At 37.2% G+C, this 18,068-nt stretch overlaps 1 protein-coding gene across 14 annotated transcripts in view; it reads right to left on the bottom strand.

The window, feature by feature from the left end:
- Nucleotides 1-18,068, bottom strand: part of SUGCT (succinyl-CoA:glutarate-CoA transferase) — a 1,092,359-nt gene that overhangs the window by 1,031,457 nt on the left and 42,834 nt on the right. For all 14 annotated transcript variants that reach the window (XM_045828747.1, XM_045828740.1, XM_045828739.1 and 11 more), the window contains exon 6: nucleotides 8,399-8,519. In XM_045828747.1, the coding sequence (XP_045684703.1) occupies nucleotides 8,399-8,519 (121 nt within the window). The remainder of the gene's footprint in view (nucleotides 1-8,398; nucleotides 8,520-18,068) is intronic.

The raw sequence follows: 18,068 nt of genomic DNA, 5'->3' as shown, positions 1-18,068 counted from the left end.
AAACCTTAGAGTCATCTTTAACTCTCCTCTTTCTCTGATACTTATACCAAATCTATCTGAAAATCCTATCCCCTTTATCCTAAAAACATATGCAGAATCTTATCACTCTTCAACTACCTCTACCACTAGTATCCTAATTTAAGCCACCATCATCACTAAACTGTAATATTTCAATAGTTTAATAATTGTTCTTCCACTTCTATCCTTGTCATCTATTGTCTATTCTCAACACAGTAGCTATAGTAATCCTTTTAAAAATATCAGGTCACATCATTCCTCAGCTCAAAACCCTCAAAAGTCTATAATTTTATTCAAAGTAAAAGACAAATTCCTTAAGAGGCCCTTCAAGATCTTGCAACCAACATCTTCCCAACTTCCTTCCTATTAACACTCCCCCTCACTCACTCTGCTTATACCATCCTTCTTTGTCCTCAGAAATGCCTAGAACATTCTTGCTTCAGGTCCTTTGCACTTGCTGTTCACACTGCCTAAAATCCTCTTTACTAGTATCTGTATGATTCACTCCTTTACTTCATTCAGGTCTCTGCTCAAATTCTGCCTTATCAATGAAGACTCTTTCTTACCTCCTACTATAAAGTAGCTCCTCTTCATCCCATCACCCTTGCCCTGCTTTATTTCTCTCTTCAGTCCTTATCACTACCGAACTCAATTTTTAAAAACACAAAGGAACATACATGTTGACTATATCCCTAATGTAGAACTGAAATCTCCTTGAGAGCACAGAAATCTTTTATTCACTGCTATATCCCAAACCTTAGAATAATGCTTATCAGGGATTTCAAGCAAGATGCAGAGTGGGTAAATGTTGTGCTCACCTTCTTCCATGATCACATCAAAACTAGAACCAAATTAGAACAATCATCCTGGAGAAGTAAAAACTAGCTGAACAAAAGTCCTATAACTAAGGATATAAAGAAACCACACTAAGACTGGTAGAAGGAGTACAGATGTAGAATAGGCTGGGCTCCCACCCACATGTAGCAGTTGAGAATCTGAAGACACAGCACAGTTGCAGTGGCTCTTCCTGAGGAGCAAAGGCTCCTAGGCCCACACTGAGCTCCCAAGCCTGGAGCACCAGTGCCTGGAAGAGGAGCCCACATAACTGGCTGTGAAAATCAGTAGGGATTCAATCCTCCCCCACTACCCCTAACCCTGCCTGGCCAGACAGGCTCCTAAGAGGAAAGCGAAGGCGCCCCCACAGAAGACAGCAGAGCTCAGGGAACAGGGCTCAGGGAGTCAGTAGTCCCCAGAAAGACTTAACTCAGTGGGGGAGCTGAACTACCCTAAAGAGACTTTGAGAGTCCCGAGCACCTAAGACAGCAAAGAGCAAGAAGGTGGTATGTGAGTTGCCCCTAACTGGTGCACCTCAAGGACAGTACAACTGAAAGACTGAAGGTGTAGGCCTGATGCAGAAGGGCACCGGGGGCCCTGCAGTGAAATGAGGAACTGGGCTGGAGGATGGGCAACTGTGAAGAGCTGGGCTCAGACCTTACCCCCATCCTCGCAAAACCACAGGAAAGGAGAAAAGTAAAATCCCACCCCCCTCAGCCTGCTGCAGGCAGGAAGACCAGCAGAACTTACCTGGCTAGTTTAAAGCCAACAGGAGGCTTTTTTTTCTTTCTTTCCCCACACACCCCACCCCCAAAAATGAGACAATAAGACCTGGAGCTGAGAAAGGACCAGAGTCAGACCCAAAGAGAGATCATCCCCACAATTGAGAAACTCACACAAATTTAACTTTGCTATTCCAGAGAATTTACAAGTTATTGTTTATTTGGATTATTATTTTTTCACTATTTTTACTTTATTAGTATTTTTTAATTTCTCTTCTTTCTGTTTAGTTTTCTTTGTTTTGTTTGTTTAATTGCATTGTTTTACTGATTTTCCTCATTCTCTCATAGTGTATTTTTAATTTTCCTTCTTTCACTTCACTTGTGTTCCAGTAGCACACTACTCTAGGTTCTATAATTCCCATTCTTGTTATTCAGATCACACAATTCTGTCATATGATTGTTGCTCCATTACTATTGTAAATAATAGTTTTCCATACAATTGTAAATACTACATAACACCTCTCCCAGATTTTAGCTCATTTCATTATCTTCAGGAACTTCATTACTGTTGTGGTTAACTCTAGTCTCTTGCATACTACACCTGTTTTCTATCCTTTACTCTCATTACATCTTATAATCTGACCTCCCACAAGCTCACTGTTTCCTGAATCAAACTCACAACCCTTCCCACCACCTAACAAGAGTCCTGTCTTTTTTCTACCCTTTCTAAAAAGTGGCTAGTTGGGTGAAATATCACGGTTAACACTACACATATGCAAAGGATCTCCTATCTTTTCTCTACAGGTTGGTACTTTAAGTGCCATAGAATACACTCCAACTGTCTTAATCCATTTTGCCTTCCCCCTCCAACTGATCACATAAAATAGTAAGTGGGATCTGTGAACACCACTTTACCTGCTGGAAGAAAAGAACCCACCAACAAAGGAACAACCAACAGATAATAACAGAAGATGGTGAAGGAGTGAGTGGAAGCCACATTAACCTCCACCCAGGACCAATCTGGAATTACAACTAAATGGTGGAGAAATTATCCAAAACAAACAACTGAACAATACCGAGAGAGAAGCCTCAAAACCTTGGACAGAGAGAAGAACCAGCTTCAACACAACCTGTCTACACCTACACAACAGAATAAAAGGTCTGGTGGGCAAAGTGACCCTCAGTTAACAAGCTGGAGAGAAGAACACATCAAAGAAAGACCCAACAACAATCAAAACCCAAATACATCCAGAGAACCAACATAAATGACAACCAAGAGCAACAAGTTCAGATCAAGGAGACTACACCACTGAACCTCACAGGTCTCCTACCATAAAAGTTCACACCACAAACACAAGGAATAAGAACAGATCAATTTAAGAAGCAGATGCTAACAAGAAGAGTCTCAAAAAGAATGGTAAGACAAAGAAACACATCACAAACAAAAGGAATAGAGGAAGACTCAGAAAGAATGCTAAATGAAGCAGAGGCAAGTCAACTATCAGATAACGAGTTCAAAGCAATGGTTATCAGGAATCTCAATGAGCTCACAGAGAATTACCAAAAACTACAGGGAAACTACAATGAACTCACTGCAAACTAAATGAACATGAAAAAGGATATAGAAACTATCAACAAGGGCCAAGAGGAAGTAAAGAATACAACTTCTGAATTGAAGAACACAGTAAGAAGGAATCAAAAGCAGGCTCGATGAAGCAGAGGATCAAATCAGCCAGCTGAAAGACAAGGTAGAAAAAAACACCCAGAAAGAGTAAAGACAAGAAAAGACACTCAGAAAGAATGAAGAGGTGTTCAGGGAACTGCAGGACAACATGAAACATAATAATATCCATATAACAGGGATACCAAAAAAAAGAAGAAAAAGAGCGAGGGATAGAAAACCTGTTTGAAAAAATAATGATGGAAAATTTCCCAAATTTGATGATAGAAAAAGTCACACAAATCCAGGAAACACAGAGAGTCCCAATCAAGAGGAACCAAAAGAGGCCCAATTCAAGAAAAATCATAATTAAAATGGCAAAATTCCAAGACAAAGAGAGAAACAGGAAGTTACATATACAAGGGAGCCCCCAAAAGACTAGCAGCTAACTTCTCAATGGAAATGCTCCAAGCCAAAAGGGAATGGCAAGGAATGTTCCAAGTAATGAAAAACAAAGGCCTACAAGGCTCTCAATTAAAACGGAAGACCAAATAAGAAGTTTCCCAGACCAAAGAAGACTAAAAGAATACACCTCCTCTGAACAGGCCCTCTAAGAGATACTAAAGTGTCTACTTTAAGAAAAGGAAAAATAAGAGTGAGAAAGAGAGGAAGGAACACAGGTACAAAAAAATGGCAAGAATAAGTACCTTTCAATAATAACCTTAAACATAAATGGATTAAATGTTCCAATCAAAAGATATAGAATAGCTGAATGGATAAGAAATCATGACCCATCCACATACTGCCAACAAGACATGCACCTCAGAACAAAAGACCTAGGCAGACTGAGAGTGAAGGGCTAGAAACAAATATTCCAAGAAAATGGCCAGGGGAAAAAAAAACAAGGTAGCAATACTCATATCAGACAAAACAGACTTCAAAACAAGGGCAACAGAAAAAGACCCAGAAGGTCACTTCATAATACTCAAAGAAAGAATACATCAAGAAGACATGCTGAGTTTTTCAGACTATACGACACACTCCCCCCACACCCGGAAATTTGGGAGGAATAATGGTTGTTAATGCTGCTGTTGAGTTCTGTTTACATTTACATTGGTGAAATATTATGTTAGTTCTGTTATTATACCATATATTTTGCTTCATAATTTTTTTTCCTATTTTCCTCCTCTAAAACTAGGTGTGTCTTATGGTCAAAAAAGTATGGCAAATATTGTAAATATATGTGCACCAGACATAGGAGCACCCAAATACATAAAGAATATCAAGAAAGATATTGACAGCAACACAATTATAGTAGGAATTTTAACACCCCATTGTCAAAATGGATACATCTTCCAAACGAAGTATTAGCAAAGATATTGCAGCATTGAACAATGTCCGGGATCAATCAAACGGATTTAACTGATATATATATAGAACCTTTCATCCCAAAGAAGCAAAATATACATTCTTTTAAAATGCACATAGAACATTTTCAAAGATAGACCACATGACAGGACACAAAACAAGGCACAAAAAATTCATGAAAACTGAAATCATAACAAGCATTTTCTCTGACAAAAAGGGACTGAAACTAAAACCCAAGCTCAAGGAAAACACTCAAAACCACTCAAATTCATGGAGACTGAATACCATGCTACTAAACAATGAAAGGGTCAAGAATGAAATTAGGGAAGAAATCAAAAAGTTTCTGGAAACAAATGAAAATGAACTCACAAAAATCCAAAACTTATGGGACACAGTGAAGACAGTTCTCAGAAGTTCAGGACTATCTAAAAACAATAGAAACATTTCAAATAAACAATCTAACCCTACACATACAAGAACTGGAGGAACAACAACAAAGAAAGAAATAACCAAGATCAGAACAGAATTAAACATGACAGAGACTAAAAGCACAATTCTAACAATCAATAAATCCAGGAGCTGGTTCTTTGGAAAAATAAACAAAATCAACAAGCCTTTAAGCAAACTCATAAGGAAAAAAAGAGCGAGGATCCAAGTAAACACAACTAGAAATGAAAGAGGAAAGATTACAACTGATACCACAGAAATACAAAGGATTGTAAGAAATTACTCCGAAGAACTATATGCCAACAAATTTGAGAACCTAGGTGAAATGGACAAGTATCTAGAAAAATATAATATTACAAAAATGAATGAAGAAGAAGCAGAAAGCCTGAACAGACCAATAACTGCCCATGAAACTGAAGCAGTAATCAAAAAACTCCCAACACACAAAACCCCGGAACTAGACAGTTTCACAGAATTTTACAAACCATTTAAGGATGAACTAACCCCTACCCTTCAGAAATTATTCCAAAAAATCCAAGAAGATGGAAGACTCCTCAATTCTTTTTATGAAGCCAGCATCGTCCTAATTCCAAAAACCAGAAAAAGATATTAACAAAGAAAGAAAACGTCAAGCCAATATCACTGATGAACATAGACCTGAAAATCCTCATAAAAATATTGGCAGACTGCATCCAGCAATACATTAAAGATCATACACCATGATCAACTGGGATTCATCCCAGGGATGCAAGGATAGTATAACATTCGCAAATCAATAAATGTAATACATCACATACACAAAAAGAAAGAAAAAAATCACACGATCATATCAATAGATGCGGAAAAAGGATTTGATAAGGTACAGCACCCATTTTTGACAAAAACATTTGGCAAAGTGAGAATAGAGGGAGCATTCCTCAACATAATAAAGGCCATATACGAAACACCTACAGTCAACATCATATTCAATGGGCAAAAACTTAGAGCTTTCCCACTGAGATCAGGAACAAGACAAGGATGCCAGCTTTCACCACTCCTATGCAACAAAGTATTGGAAGTCCTAGCCATTGCAACAATACAAGACAAAGAAATAAAGGGCATCCAAATTGGAAAGAGGAAACAAAACTTGTTGTTTGGAGATGACATGATAATGCACATAGAAATTCCAACAGACTCTGCCAAAAAACTGTTCAACCTAATAAGTGAATTTGGCAAAAGAGCAGCATACAAATATTCAGAAATCAAAGGCATTTGTGTACACAAAAAATGAAATATCAGAAACAGAAATCAGGGGAAAAATCCCATTTGATATAGCAACAAGAAAAATAAAGTACCTAGAAATAAACCTAACCAAAGAGGTAAAACACCTGTACTCAGAAAACTATACAACACTGAAGAAAGAAATTAAGGAAGACACAAACAAATAGAAGCATGTACCACAATAATGGATTGGAAGAATTAACATGATCAAAATATCCATACTACCCAAAGAAATTCAATGCAATCCCTATTAAAGTACCAGTGACATATTTCACAAATACAGAACAAACATTTCAAAATTTATATGGAACCATAAATGACCCCAAACAGCTGCAGCAATTTTGAGAAAGAAGAACACAGAAGAACAAAGATATCACAATATCTGACATCAAACTGTATTACAAGGCCACTGTAATCAAAACAGCCTGGTACTGGCATGAGAACAGACACATGGACCAATGAAACAGAACACACAGCCTAGAAATAAACCCAAGTCTCTATGGTCAATTAATGTTTGACAGAGGGGAAAGAAGCATAAAATGAAGTAAAAATAGCCTCTTCAACAAATCGTGTTGGGAGAGCTGGACAGCTACAGGCAAAAGATGAAACTCGATCACCAACTTACACCACACACAAAAATAAATCCAAGGTGGATAGAAGACTTAAATATAAGTCGTGACACCATAACAGTCCTAGAGGAAAACATTGGCAGGAAAATCTCAGACATTCCAAGCAGCAACATCTTCATGGATATGTCCCCTAAAACAAGGGACATAAAGGAAAGAATAAACAAATGGGACCTCATCAAATTAAAAAGCTTCTGCATGGCTAAAGAAAACAGCATTAAAATGAAAACAGAACCAACTATATGGGAAAACGTATTTGCCAATGATACCTCAGACAAGGGTTTGATCTCCAGAATATATAAACAACTCACACAACTCTACTCCAGGAAGACAAAAAAACCCAATTAAAAAAATGGGCAAAAGACTTGAACAGACAATTCTCCAAGGAAAACATACAGAGGGCCCAGAGACATGTGAAAAGAAGCTCAGCATCACTAGCCATCAGAGAGATGGAAGTTAAAACCACAATGAGATATCACTTCATACTGGTCAGAATGATCCTCATAAACAAATCAACAAACAAGTGTTGGAGAGGATGTGGAGAAAAAAGAACCCTACTGCACTGTTGGTGGGACTGCAGACTGGTGCAGCCACTGTGGAAACCAGTATGGGATTCCTCAGAAAACTAGAAATGGAATGCCTTTTGACCCAGCAATTCCACTGTTGGGATTATATCCCAGGAACCCTGAAATGCCAATCCAAAAAAACCTATGTACCCCAATGTTCATAGCAGCACAATTTACAATAGCCAAGTGATGGAAGCAACCTATGTGCCCATCAGGAAATGCACAGATCAAAAAACTATGGTATATTTACATGAAGGAATGCTACGCAGCAGAAAGAAAGAAGGAGCTCCTACCCTTTGCAACAGCATGCATGGAACTGGAGAGCATTATGCTAAGTGAAATAAGCCAGGAGGTGAGGGACAAATACCATATTATCTCACCTTTTACTGGAACCTAATCAACAAAATAAACAAGCAACCAAAATATAACCAGAGACACTGAAATTAAGAACTGACAGTAACCACAGGGGAGGTGTTGTCAGGAACTAGTACAAAGGACACATGGACAAAGTGAAACAGGGTAGGATTAAGAGTGGGACGTGGGGATGGCTGGCGTGGGGGAGGAGTGGTGGGGAGAAAATGGAGATAACTGTACTTGAACAACAATCTAAAAAATAAGAAAAAAGAAAAAGAGAAGAAATGACTGAAATAACAAATAGAAAAATTAGCAAAAAATATACAGACAATTCACAGAAATATAAATTCCCAATAACACATGAAAACTGTTTATTCAGGTTAATGTTTAAAGGTTAATTTTCAGCAACCTAAAATGTCTGGGAGGGGAAGAAGAGCAAAATTGCTTCAAGAAAACCAGCACTAGTAAGAGGGTTCTTATAGAAACAAAGAAAAACAGATATTTGAAAATCTATTCAGTGACAAAGGTCTGGTACTGAAATACCTGTGATGGAACAATAGACGATATGAGGAGCAATCTTGTCTATATCTTCATATCCAAGGCCCATTGCAGACAGTTTGCCAGGAACATAGTTTTCCACGAATACATCACAAACAGCTGCAAGCTGAAGGAAGAGTTGAATATGAATAACACTTCTTCAAAAACTGCTAGACATTCAATAAATCCCCACATTGTAAAATTCTAATTTCAGTAAACAAAATTGATCCTCATCTTGTAATAGTACTGAAAATCACAGAAGAAGTAGAATTACAAAGTAGAGTTAGATCAACATAAGAATCTGGTCAACCCCTGGAAGTATTATTGCCAATAAAATAATGGCTATTAAAATTTTCAGTAGATACTATGATATTAAATGGATTCTGCTTATGTTAAATGTAAAAAATATCTAGGCTACCTGGACCAAATATATTTTCAACAGTTTAGATAGAAAAGTTAGAGATGAGACCCAAGGTAGCAGAGGAGTAAGTGGAAGCTACACTAACCTCCTCCCAAGACCAAACTCTAATTACAACTAAATTATAGAAAATTCATGCTGAATAACCAAATGAACACTAGCTGGAGAGAATCCTTATAACCACAGACAGACCAAAGAAGCCACAACACCAATATGTGACTATCAGGGAGCAAAGAGGAGGTGCAAGAGGGCTGGCTGAGCTCCCATGAGTGGCAGCCATAGTCCTGAGGGATATTCCATCAGCCAGGGGGTTCCCCCTGAAAAGTGTGTAGTCTAAACCTCCAGCTGGGTTCCCCAGTCTATAGCACCAGAACTGGGGGAAGAACCAAACTAATTTATGGCTGTGAAAAGCAGCGGGGTCTCTGTCCATGAAAAAGAAACAGGTGAATATGCACAGAGCCTCGTAAAGGGCCAACATACAAAATTCCATTTGTAGCCACTCACCCTGGGCTCCAGCAGAGGGAGGGCAAAGTAGAGACATATGAAGAGCGTCTGGGGCTGGTGGCTCTGGGGAAAACTGAAGGAACAGCCACTAAGATCCCTGTGCTGAGTCATTCCCCATACTGCAGGATCCAGTTTTCTCAGACAAAGCACTCCCCTCCAAGGGACATCTGCCTGAGAAGAGCAATAGCCCCACCCACAGAAATTACTCTGCCCCACCCAGTGGTACTTAAGCCCTGCTGAAGAAGTACATCTGAAGACTTTCACTCTTTAAGTCTAACAGAAAGCCTGCAAGCAGAGGAAAATCTCTGGAAAATCAGATACTTTAGCTAACCCTCCCCTGGGCCCAGTGTTAATTAAAGTTGGCCTTGGTACACAGTCTAGTTCTTTTTGCACACAAACAGGCACATCAGATAGAGCCACATGCTTTAAATCACTGAAAGCTCAAACTGGTTGCCCAGGGCCAGTCACAGGCTGTGTTTGACATATATCTGAATCACAGTCTTTGCAGAACTACCTAATAAATAGAAACAAACACAAAAGGGCAACTAAAATGCGAAGACAAATAAACAACCCCCAAATGGAAAAACAAGAGAATTCTAAACAAGAAGAACTAGATAAAAAGTAGGCAAGCAATTTCTGGATACAGAGTTCAGAAGAATGATTAGATTATTAGCATACTCAACAGCATGAAAAAAGACACAGAAACCATAAAAAAAGGACCAGTCAAAAATAAATAATGAAAGATTTGAAATAAATAATGAACTGGAAAGAATACACACTGGGTCAGATGAAGCAGAGGATTGTATCAATGATTTGGAAGACAAGGTAAACACACACACACACACACAGAGCACCAAAAGAAAAAAAATTAAAAAATTAGTAGAGCTTATGAAACCATTGAGACAACATGAAGAGTAACAACATTCACATCATGGGAATACCAGAAGGAGAAGGGAGTGAGCAAGGGATTGAGAACCTATTTGAGGAAACAATAACTGAAAACGTCCCTAATCTGGTGAAGGAAAAGGATACATAAGTTAAGGAAACTCAGAGAGTTCCAAGCAAGTTGGACCCAAAGAGGCCTACAATAAGACACGTTATAATCAAAATGGCAAGGCTTAAAGACAAAGAGAGAATCTTAAAAGTTGCAAGAGAAAAAGCAGGTAGTTACATAAAAGAGATCACCAATCAGACTCATCTAACTATTCAACAGAAACATTTCAGACCAGTAGGGAGTGGCATGAAATATTCAAAATGATGAAAAACAAGGACATACAACCAAAGCTACTGTATCCAGTAAGGCAATCATTTAAAATTGAAGGAGAAATAAGGGGCTTCCCAGGCAAGAAAAAGCTAAAGGAGTTTGTTAACACCAAACCAGTACTGCAGCAATTGTTAAAGGACTTGCTTTAAGAAGAAAAAGAAGAGAAAGAAAAAAAAATAGAGGAAAACAGTCTAACAATAAAATGGCATAAATATGTATCTATCAATAATCATCTTAAATGTAAATGGCTTAAATGCCCCAACCAACAGACATAGGGTAGCTGAAAGGATAAGAAAACAAGACCTATATATATATACTGCTTCCAAGAAACCAACCACAGATCAAAAGATACACACAGAGTGAAAGTAAAGACATGGAAAAGATATTTCATGAAAATTGAAGGGAAAAAAGCTAGAGTAGTAGCAATACTGTATCCAACAAAATAGACACAAAGACATGGAAGCCAAATAACATGTTATTAAACAATGCATGGGTCAACAACAAGACAAAAGATACCATGAAGCAAATGAAAGTGAGAACATGACAATCCAAAATCTGTGGGACATTGGGAAAGCAATTCAAAAAGGGAAATTCATAGCACCACTGACCTCTCTAAAAAAAAAAAAAGAAAGAAAGAAAAGGCACAAATAATCTAACTTCACACTTAAAGGAACTTGAAACAGAACAACAAACACCTAAAGGAAGTAGAAAAGGGAGGATAATAAAAATCAGAGCAGAAATAAACAAAATAGTCTAAAAACTGGTACAAAATATCAATGAATCCAATAGCTGCTTTTTTTTAAGGTAAATAAGATTAACAAACCTTTAACCGGACTCATTAAAAAAAATAAGGGAGAGGACCCAAATAAATAAAATCAGAAATGAAAGAGAAGTAACAATTGACCAAGGGAATTCAAAGGATTGTAAGAAAATTTTATGAACAACTATATTCCAACAAACTGGATAACCTGGATGAAATGGATAAATTCCTAGAAACATACTATCTTCCAACACTAAATCAGGAAGAATCAAACAGATTGCACCTAGTAAATTGAAGCAGTAATCCAAAAACTACCAACAAGCAAAAGCCCTGAACTGGATGGCTTCATAGGAAAGTTTTAACCAACATTTCGAGAACTAACACCTCTCCTTCTCACACAACTTCAAAAATTTAAGAGGAATGACAGCTCCAAGCTCATTTTACATGGCCAGCACATTCCTAATTCCAAAATCAAATAAAGATACTATAAAAAAGAAAATTATAGGCATATATCCCTCATGAACATAGATACTAAAATCTTCAACAAAATATTAGCAAACTGGATACAGCAATTTATCAAAAAGATCATACACCATGACCAAATGGGATTTATTCTCGGAATACAAGGTTGGTACAATATTTGCGAATCAATAAATGTGATTCACCACATAAACAAATGAAGGATAAAAACCACATGATCATATCAGTAGAGGCAGAGGAAGTATTTGATTAAATCCGCCAACCATTTATGATAAAAACTCTCAGCAAAGTAGGAAAGAGGGAATATAACTAAACATAGTGAAGGCCATGTATGACAAACCCACTGCCTGCATCATACTCAATGATCAAAAACTACAAATGTTCCCCTTAAGATCTGAAACAAGACCATGATGTCTGCTTTCACCTCTCTTATTCAACATTATACTGGAAGTCCTAACCACAGCAATCAGACAAAAAAAAAAAGAATTAAAAGGCATCCTAACTGGAAAGGAAGAAGCAAAATTGTCTTTACTTGCATATGACATGATACTATACATAGAGAACTCCAATTATTCCACCAAGAAACTACTGGAACTGATAAGTGATCCAGCAAAGAGCAGGATACAAAATTAAGATCCAGATATCAGTTGCATTTTTATATGTCAATAACAAACTAACAGAAAGGGAAATTAAGAAAAAAATTCTATTCCCAATTGCTTCAAAAAGAGCCTTCAATAAAATAGCTAGGAATAAACCTAACCAAGGATGTTAAAGACCTGCACTTAGAAAATTATTAAACAATGAAGAAAGAAATTAAAGAGGACACAAATAACTGTTAATGGATAGGAACACATACTCTGTTAATGGATAAGAAAAAGTAACATCATTAAAATGTCCGTACTACCCAAAGCATTCTGTAAGTTCAACACAATTCCTATGAAGATTCCAATCATGTACTGAATTTGGTCATGTATGATACACTCCCATGTATAATGTGCAGCCACATCTTGTGCACATTATACATGGGGTTATTATACTCATTATTATACCCATGATATGTAACCACTATACCCATGTATAATGTGCATCCTTATTTTTCCCTCAAAAATGTGGGCAAAAAAAGGTGTGCATTATACATGGCAGAATACAGTATTTCATAGAACTAGGAAAATATTTCAAAAATTTATATGGAACAACAAAGACCCCACATAGCAACAGTGATCCTGAGAAAGAACAAAGAGGAATCATGCTACCTAATATCAAACTACACTATAAGGCCATAATAATCAAAACAGCATGGTACTAACATAAAAACAGGCACATAGGTCAATCTCCCTCCCTTCTCTCTCTAAAAATAAATAAATAAACACAGAGCCCAGAAATAAACCCACATCTGTATCAGCAATTAATATTTGACAGAGGAAGCAAGCACATACAATGGGCTAAACATTCAATAAATGGTGTTGGGAAAATTGGACAGATATATGCAGAAAAGTGAAACTAGATCATGTTCTTATCCCACACACAAGTATAAATTCAAAATGGATTAAAGACTTAAATGTTAGATCTGTAACCATAAAAATTGTAGAAGAAAACAATGGCAACAAAATCTTGGACAATGTTCATAGCAATGTTTTATCAGATATATCTCCCCAGACAAGGATAACAAATATATATATATAAACAAATGGGACTACATCAAACTAAAATGTTTTTGCACAGCAGGAAAATCATCAACAAAATAAAAAGACAACCCACAGGCCCTGGCTGGCATAGCTCAGTGGATTGAGTGTGGGCTGCGAACCGAAGTGTCACAGTGAGGCAGGAGATAGTCAGGAAGGAAGCTCCAGAGGCCCTGCAGGGCTGAGGCAGAAAACATCTATACATGACAAAGACCCCCTAAGATGGGTTGTTTCTGTTTTCTGGGATAACTCCAAATCATGGAATACACCTGCACACTACCCCTGATTCATTATAATATCATTATAATGAAATAACATGGTGGGACTCCCTTCTCCAGTAGCCAATCAAGAAAATCATGGGAAACCACACATGCGCAGTAGCTTTGAAATCCAATTCCTTGTACCTGCGCAGGAAAAGCCCGCCAAAGACTAGCGAAGGTGCTTCTGCCCCTATAAGAATAGAATCCCCCAGCCCCCACGGGTCCTTTTTTTCTTCTCTGCTCAGAGTTGGCTCACTCCCATGTCCTGTGGCGTGTACTATCACTTAATAAACCTCCCCTCTTTCTTTATGCTATAAACTTTGTGTGTTCGGTTCAATCCTTTGTCCTCGATCACTAAGAACCTGGTTACCGGTGCACACCTGTGACAACAGGTTCGATTCCCAGCCAGGGTACATTCCTGGGTTGCAGGCCATAACCCCCAGCAACCACACATTGATGTTTCTCTCTCTCTCTCTATCTCCCTCCCTTCTCTCTCTAAAAATAAATAAATAAAAACTTTTAAAAAATAGTTTTATAAAAAAAAAAGACAACCCATAGATTGAGGGAACATATCCATCAATACATCTTATAAGAGGTTAATAGCCAAAATTTATAAAGAACTTACAAAATTCACCAAAAAACAAACAACCCACCCAATTAAAAAATGGGCAAAGAACCAATAGACACTTCTCCAAAGATAACATACAGATGGCCAAGAGATGTATGAAAAGGTGCTCAGTTTCACTAACATCAGAGAATTGCAAATTAAAACCACAATGAGATATCATCTCACACCTGTCAGAATGGCTATCATCAATAAATCAACAAACAGCAAGTGCTGGCAAGGATATGGAGAAAGGGGAACCCTTCTGAGCTGTTGGTGGAAATGCAGGTTGGTACAGCCACTGTGGAAAGCAGTATAGAGATACACCAAAAAATTCAAAATGGATCTACCTTTAGACCCAGCTATCCCACTTCTGGAAATATATCTGAAGGAACCCAAAACACTAATTTGAAAGAACATAAGCACTCCTGTGCTCAATGCAGTGTTATTTACAATCACCAAGATACTGAAGCAGCCCAAGTGTCCATCAGTAGACAAGTGGATAAAACAACTATGGGACACTTATACAATGGAATCATATTGGACCATAAACAAGAAGAAAGTTTTACCATTTTAACATTATAGATGGACCTAGAGAATATTATGTTAAGTTACATAAGCCAGTCAGAGAAAGACAAATACCATATGATTTCATTCGTATGTGGAATATAATGAACAAACTGAACTAATAAGCAACATAGAGACAGACACATAGAGAGAGAGAGTAAAATGACAGCTAAGACTGGCAGGGGAGTTTAGAGGGTGGAGGCATTGAGCAAAAAAGAAAAAGAAAAAGAACTCACGGACATGTGCAACAGTGTGGTTATTGAGGGGGAGGGAGATGTAAGGGGACTGAATGGTAACAAGAAAAATACAATAAAATTTTTATTTAAGAATAAAAGAGAAATTAGAAGTATAGAAATACATAAAAACATCTTTTAAACCCTTTACAAAAAAACTAAATACAATGTCTTTACTACTTCTCCATCCTTATTAATGTGATATTCCTCATTACAACATGAACATACAGGCAGTTAGTTCATTTCAACATGATTCTCAAACATTCTCATACTTTTCAGATGCTTTCTTTCCAAAGTGTGTTGAATATATTTAATGAATCATGTTTTTAAAACACTATTAAACTGTAACCCAGTGAATCAATAACTATCTGAAACCAAACATACATTTTGATTTCCAGATCATTGCTGTAGAAATTAGAGGGCAATTAACCATTACACACCTTTAGTGTAAAATTCTTTTCAAAATTTCAATTGTGATTACATATTTTTTAAAGTTATGGAAATTATTCTACATCACCCAGGGAAATTCATTACAGTAATTCTTTTTTATAATTGATTTATTTTAGAGAGAGAGGATGGGGAGAGAGAGAAAGAGAAACATCATTTTGTTGTTCCACTTATTTATGCATTCATTGGCTGATTCTTGTATATGGCCTGACTGAGGATCAAACCTGCAACCTTGGTGTATCAGGATGATGCACTAACCAACTCAACTAGTCCTCTAGTGCTACAGTAATTTTTGAACAGATCCAAGTACCTGATAACTATTCAACAGACATTTTTAACTGCCACAGATTTAGATACATTCATACACACACACAACTAATGTTATAGAAGGAGACTCGAGATCATGGGTGGGCAAACTTTTTCCAGAAAAATCAAATAGTAAATATTTTAGCCACTGCAAGTCACAAACATTTCCTGTCACATGTTCTTCTTTGTTTTTCTTTAACAATCTTTAAAAATGTAAAATCCATTCTTAGTCCATGAGCCTTCAAAAGCAAACCTAATTTGGTACACATAGTTTGCAAACCTCTGCTGTACATGGAAAAAGTTAAACTAATATACACTTTAGATGAAAACACATAAATAAATTCAGTGTTTGTCTATTATTATATCACCAAATTTGGACTATGTATATGGAATTGCCTGACTTAGCCAAATTTGGGGAAGGGAGAATCTTAGAACACATCTCAAGGAAATAAGCTGTCATCCTCCAGAGCTCCTGCAACAGAGGTACCAGAAGCCCAGGTGACCACCTGCAGGAAAGGAAGGATAAATATATTAAGGTAGAAAGGTTAAGTACATACCCCAAATTTAAAGCCATACAGGCATCCTTTCCAAATTTCAGGGGGCAATTAACATTTGATCTGTTTCTCCTGCAGCAACTCCATGCAGCATGCTCCAAGGAGAATCCCAATAAATATGCACTTATTTATTGTTAATTTTCCACCAAGTATTGTTTGGGGGTTTGCAGGAAGGGCACATGTTAGCATTAAATAAAACACAAAACTACAGTTACATATCAATTTATTCCACGAATTTCTCTCAGCCTCTATTTACTACTCACAAGGCACTCCTGCGGGGACTAAAGCAAACAAATTACATCAAACACATCTAGGCTTCTACACTAATCATCTCTCACTGCACAAATTCTGCATGGTATATGATATAGTACCTTATGCAAACAGCACCTAATAAATTATTTTTAATTAAAAAACCTCTATATCATTTCCTCAAGAAGTTGAATATAGAATTACCATATGACCCAACAATGCCACTCATAGGTATATATCCAAAAGAATTGAAAACAGGGACTAAAACAGATACTTGTTGGAAAATGTTCACAGCTGCATTATTCACAATAGTCAAAAGGTAGCAACAACCCCTGTCCAGCAAGGGACAAATGTGTCCATAAAGTAGGATATTGTTCAGACATAAAAAGAAGTTCTGATACATGCTACATCATGAATGAACCTTGAAAAGATTATGCTAAGTGAAATTACCCAGACAAGAAACTACAAATATTGTAGGATTTCACTTACCTGAAATATCCAGAGTAAGCATATTTATAAACAAAAAGTAGATAAGAGATTATCAGGGGCTGGGAGGAGAGGGAATTGCAGTTATTACTTAATGTACAGTTTCTGTATGGGGTGATGAAATATATTAGATATAGAGAGCAGGGACGATTATCATTGAAAGGAATTAATGCCACTGAAATGTAAACTTGAAAATTATTTAAATGGAGATATTATTTATTTGTGTGTGTGTGTGTGTGTGTGTGTGTGTGTGTGTGTAACCACAATTAAAACAAATTTTTAACTAAGTACTGTATTGGTATTTTTACACTTCTATGGAATCCTAAATCACATCTCAATCCACATCAAGTATCCAGATGGAGCATAAATTCACTATTTCAATAAAACAAAAATATAAATATGAGTAACTTATGCTAATAGAAAAGTATTCAAAATATTGTAATAAACAAAAAAATCAGATTGAAAATAATTTACATGGTATTACTTCATGTTTGGGGGAAAAAACGGGTACACAGGTGTTACCAGAAGACAGTCTGCCAAGAGCACTAGGGGAGTCTCCCCCATTGGCCAAGATGGTGGCAGATTCTTAAACTGAGTGCATGGAAAGCTAGAAGTATCAGTGGATAGGGCCTGAGAACAAAAAGCTAGCAAGGTAACTGTATACAGGAAAAAGCCTTCCCCCCACCTTCTGGTACCAGATTGGGGGTTAGACCAGTGGAAGTCAGACAAATACACCACAGAAGTCAAATTGACACAGGGGCAGGCGCTGGACCAAAGAGAGCTGTCAGTCTAGCCTAAGGAAAGAAGGGATTGGTTGTAGGCAGACCCACCAGAAGCGCACAAAAGTCTGGAAAATTGACTG

The sequence above is a fragment of the Phyllostomus hastatus genome, unplaced genomic scaffold (assembly GCF_019186645.2).
Source record: "Phyllostomus hastatus isolate PE091 unplaced genomic scaffold, TTU_PhHast_1.1 phas_scaffold_78, whole genome shotgun sequence".
Classification (NCBI taxonomy): domain Eukaryota; kingdom Metazoa; phylum Chordata; class Mammalia; order Chiroptera; family Phyllostomidae; genus Phyllostomus; species Phyllostomus hastatus.
Note: the sequence above shows the minus strand (reverse complement) of the source record. Positions and strands in the feature narration are given on the sequence as shown.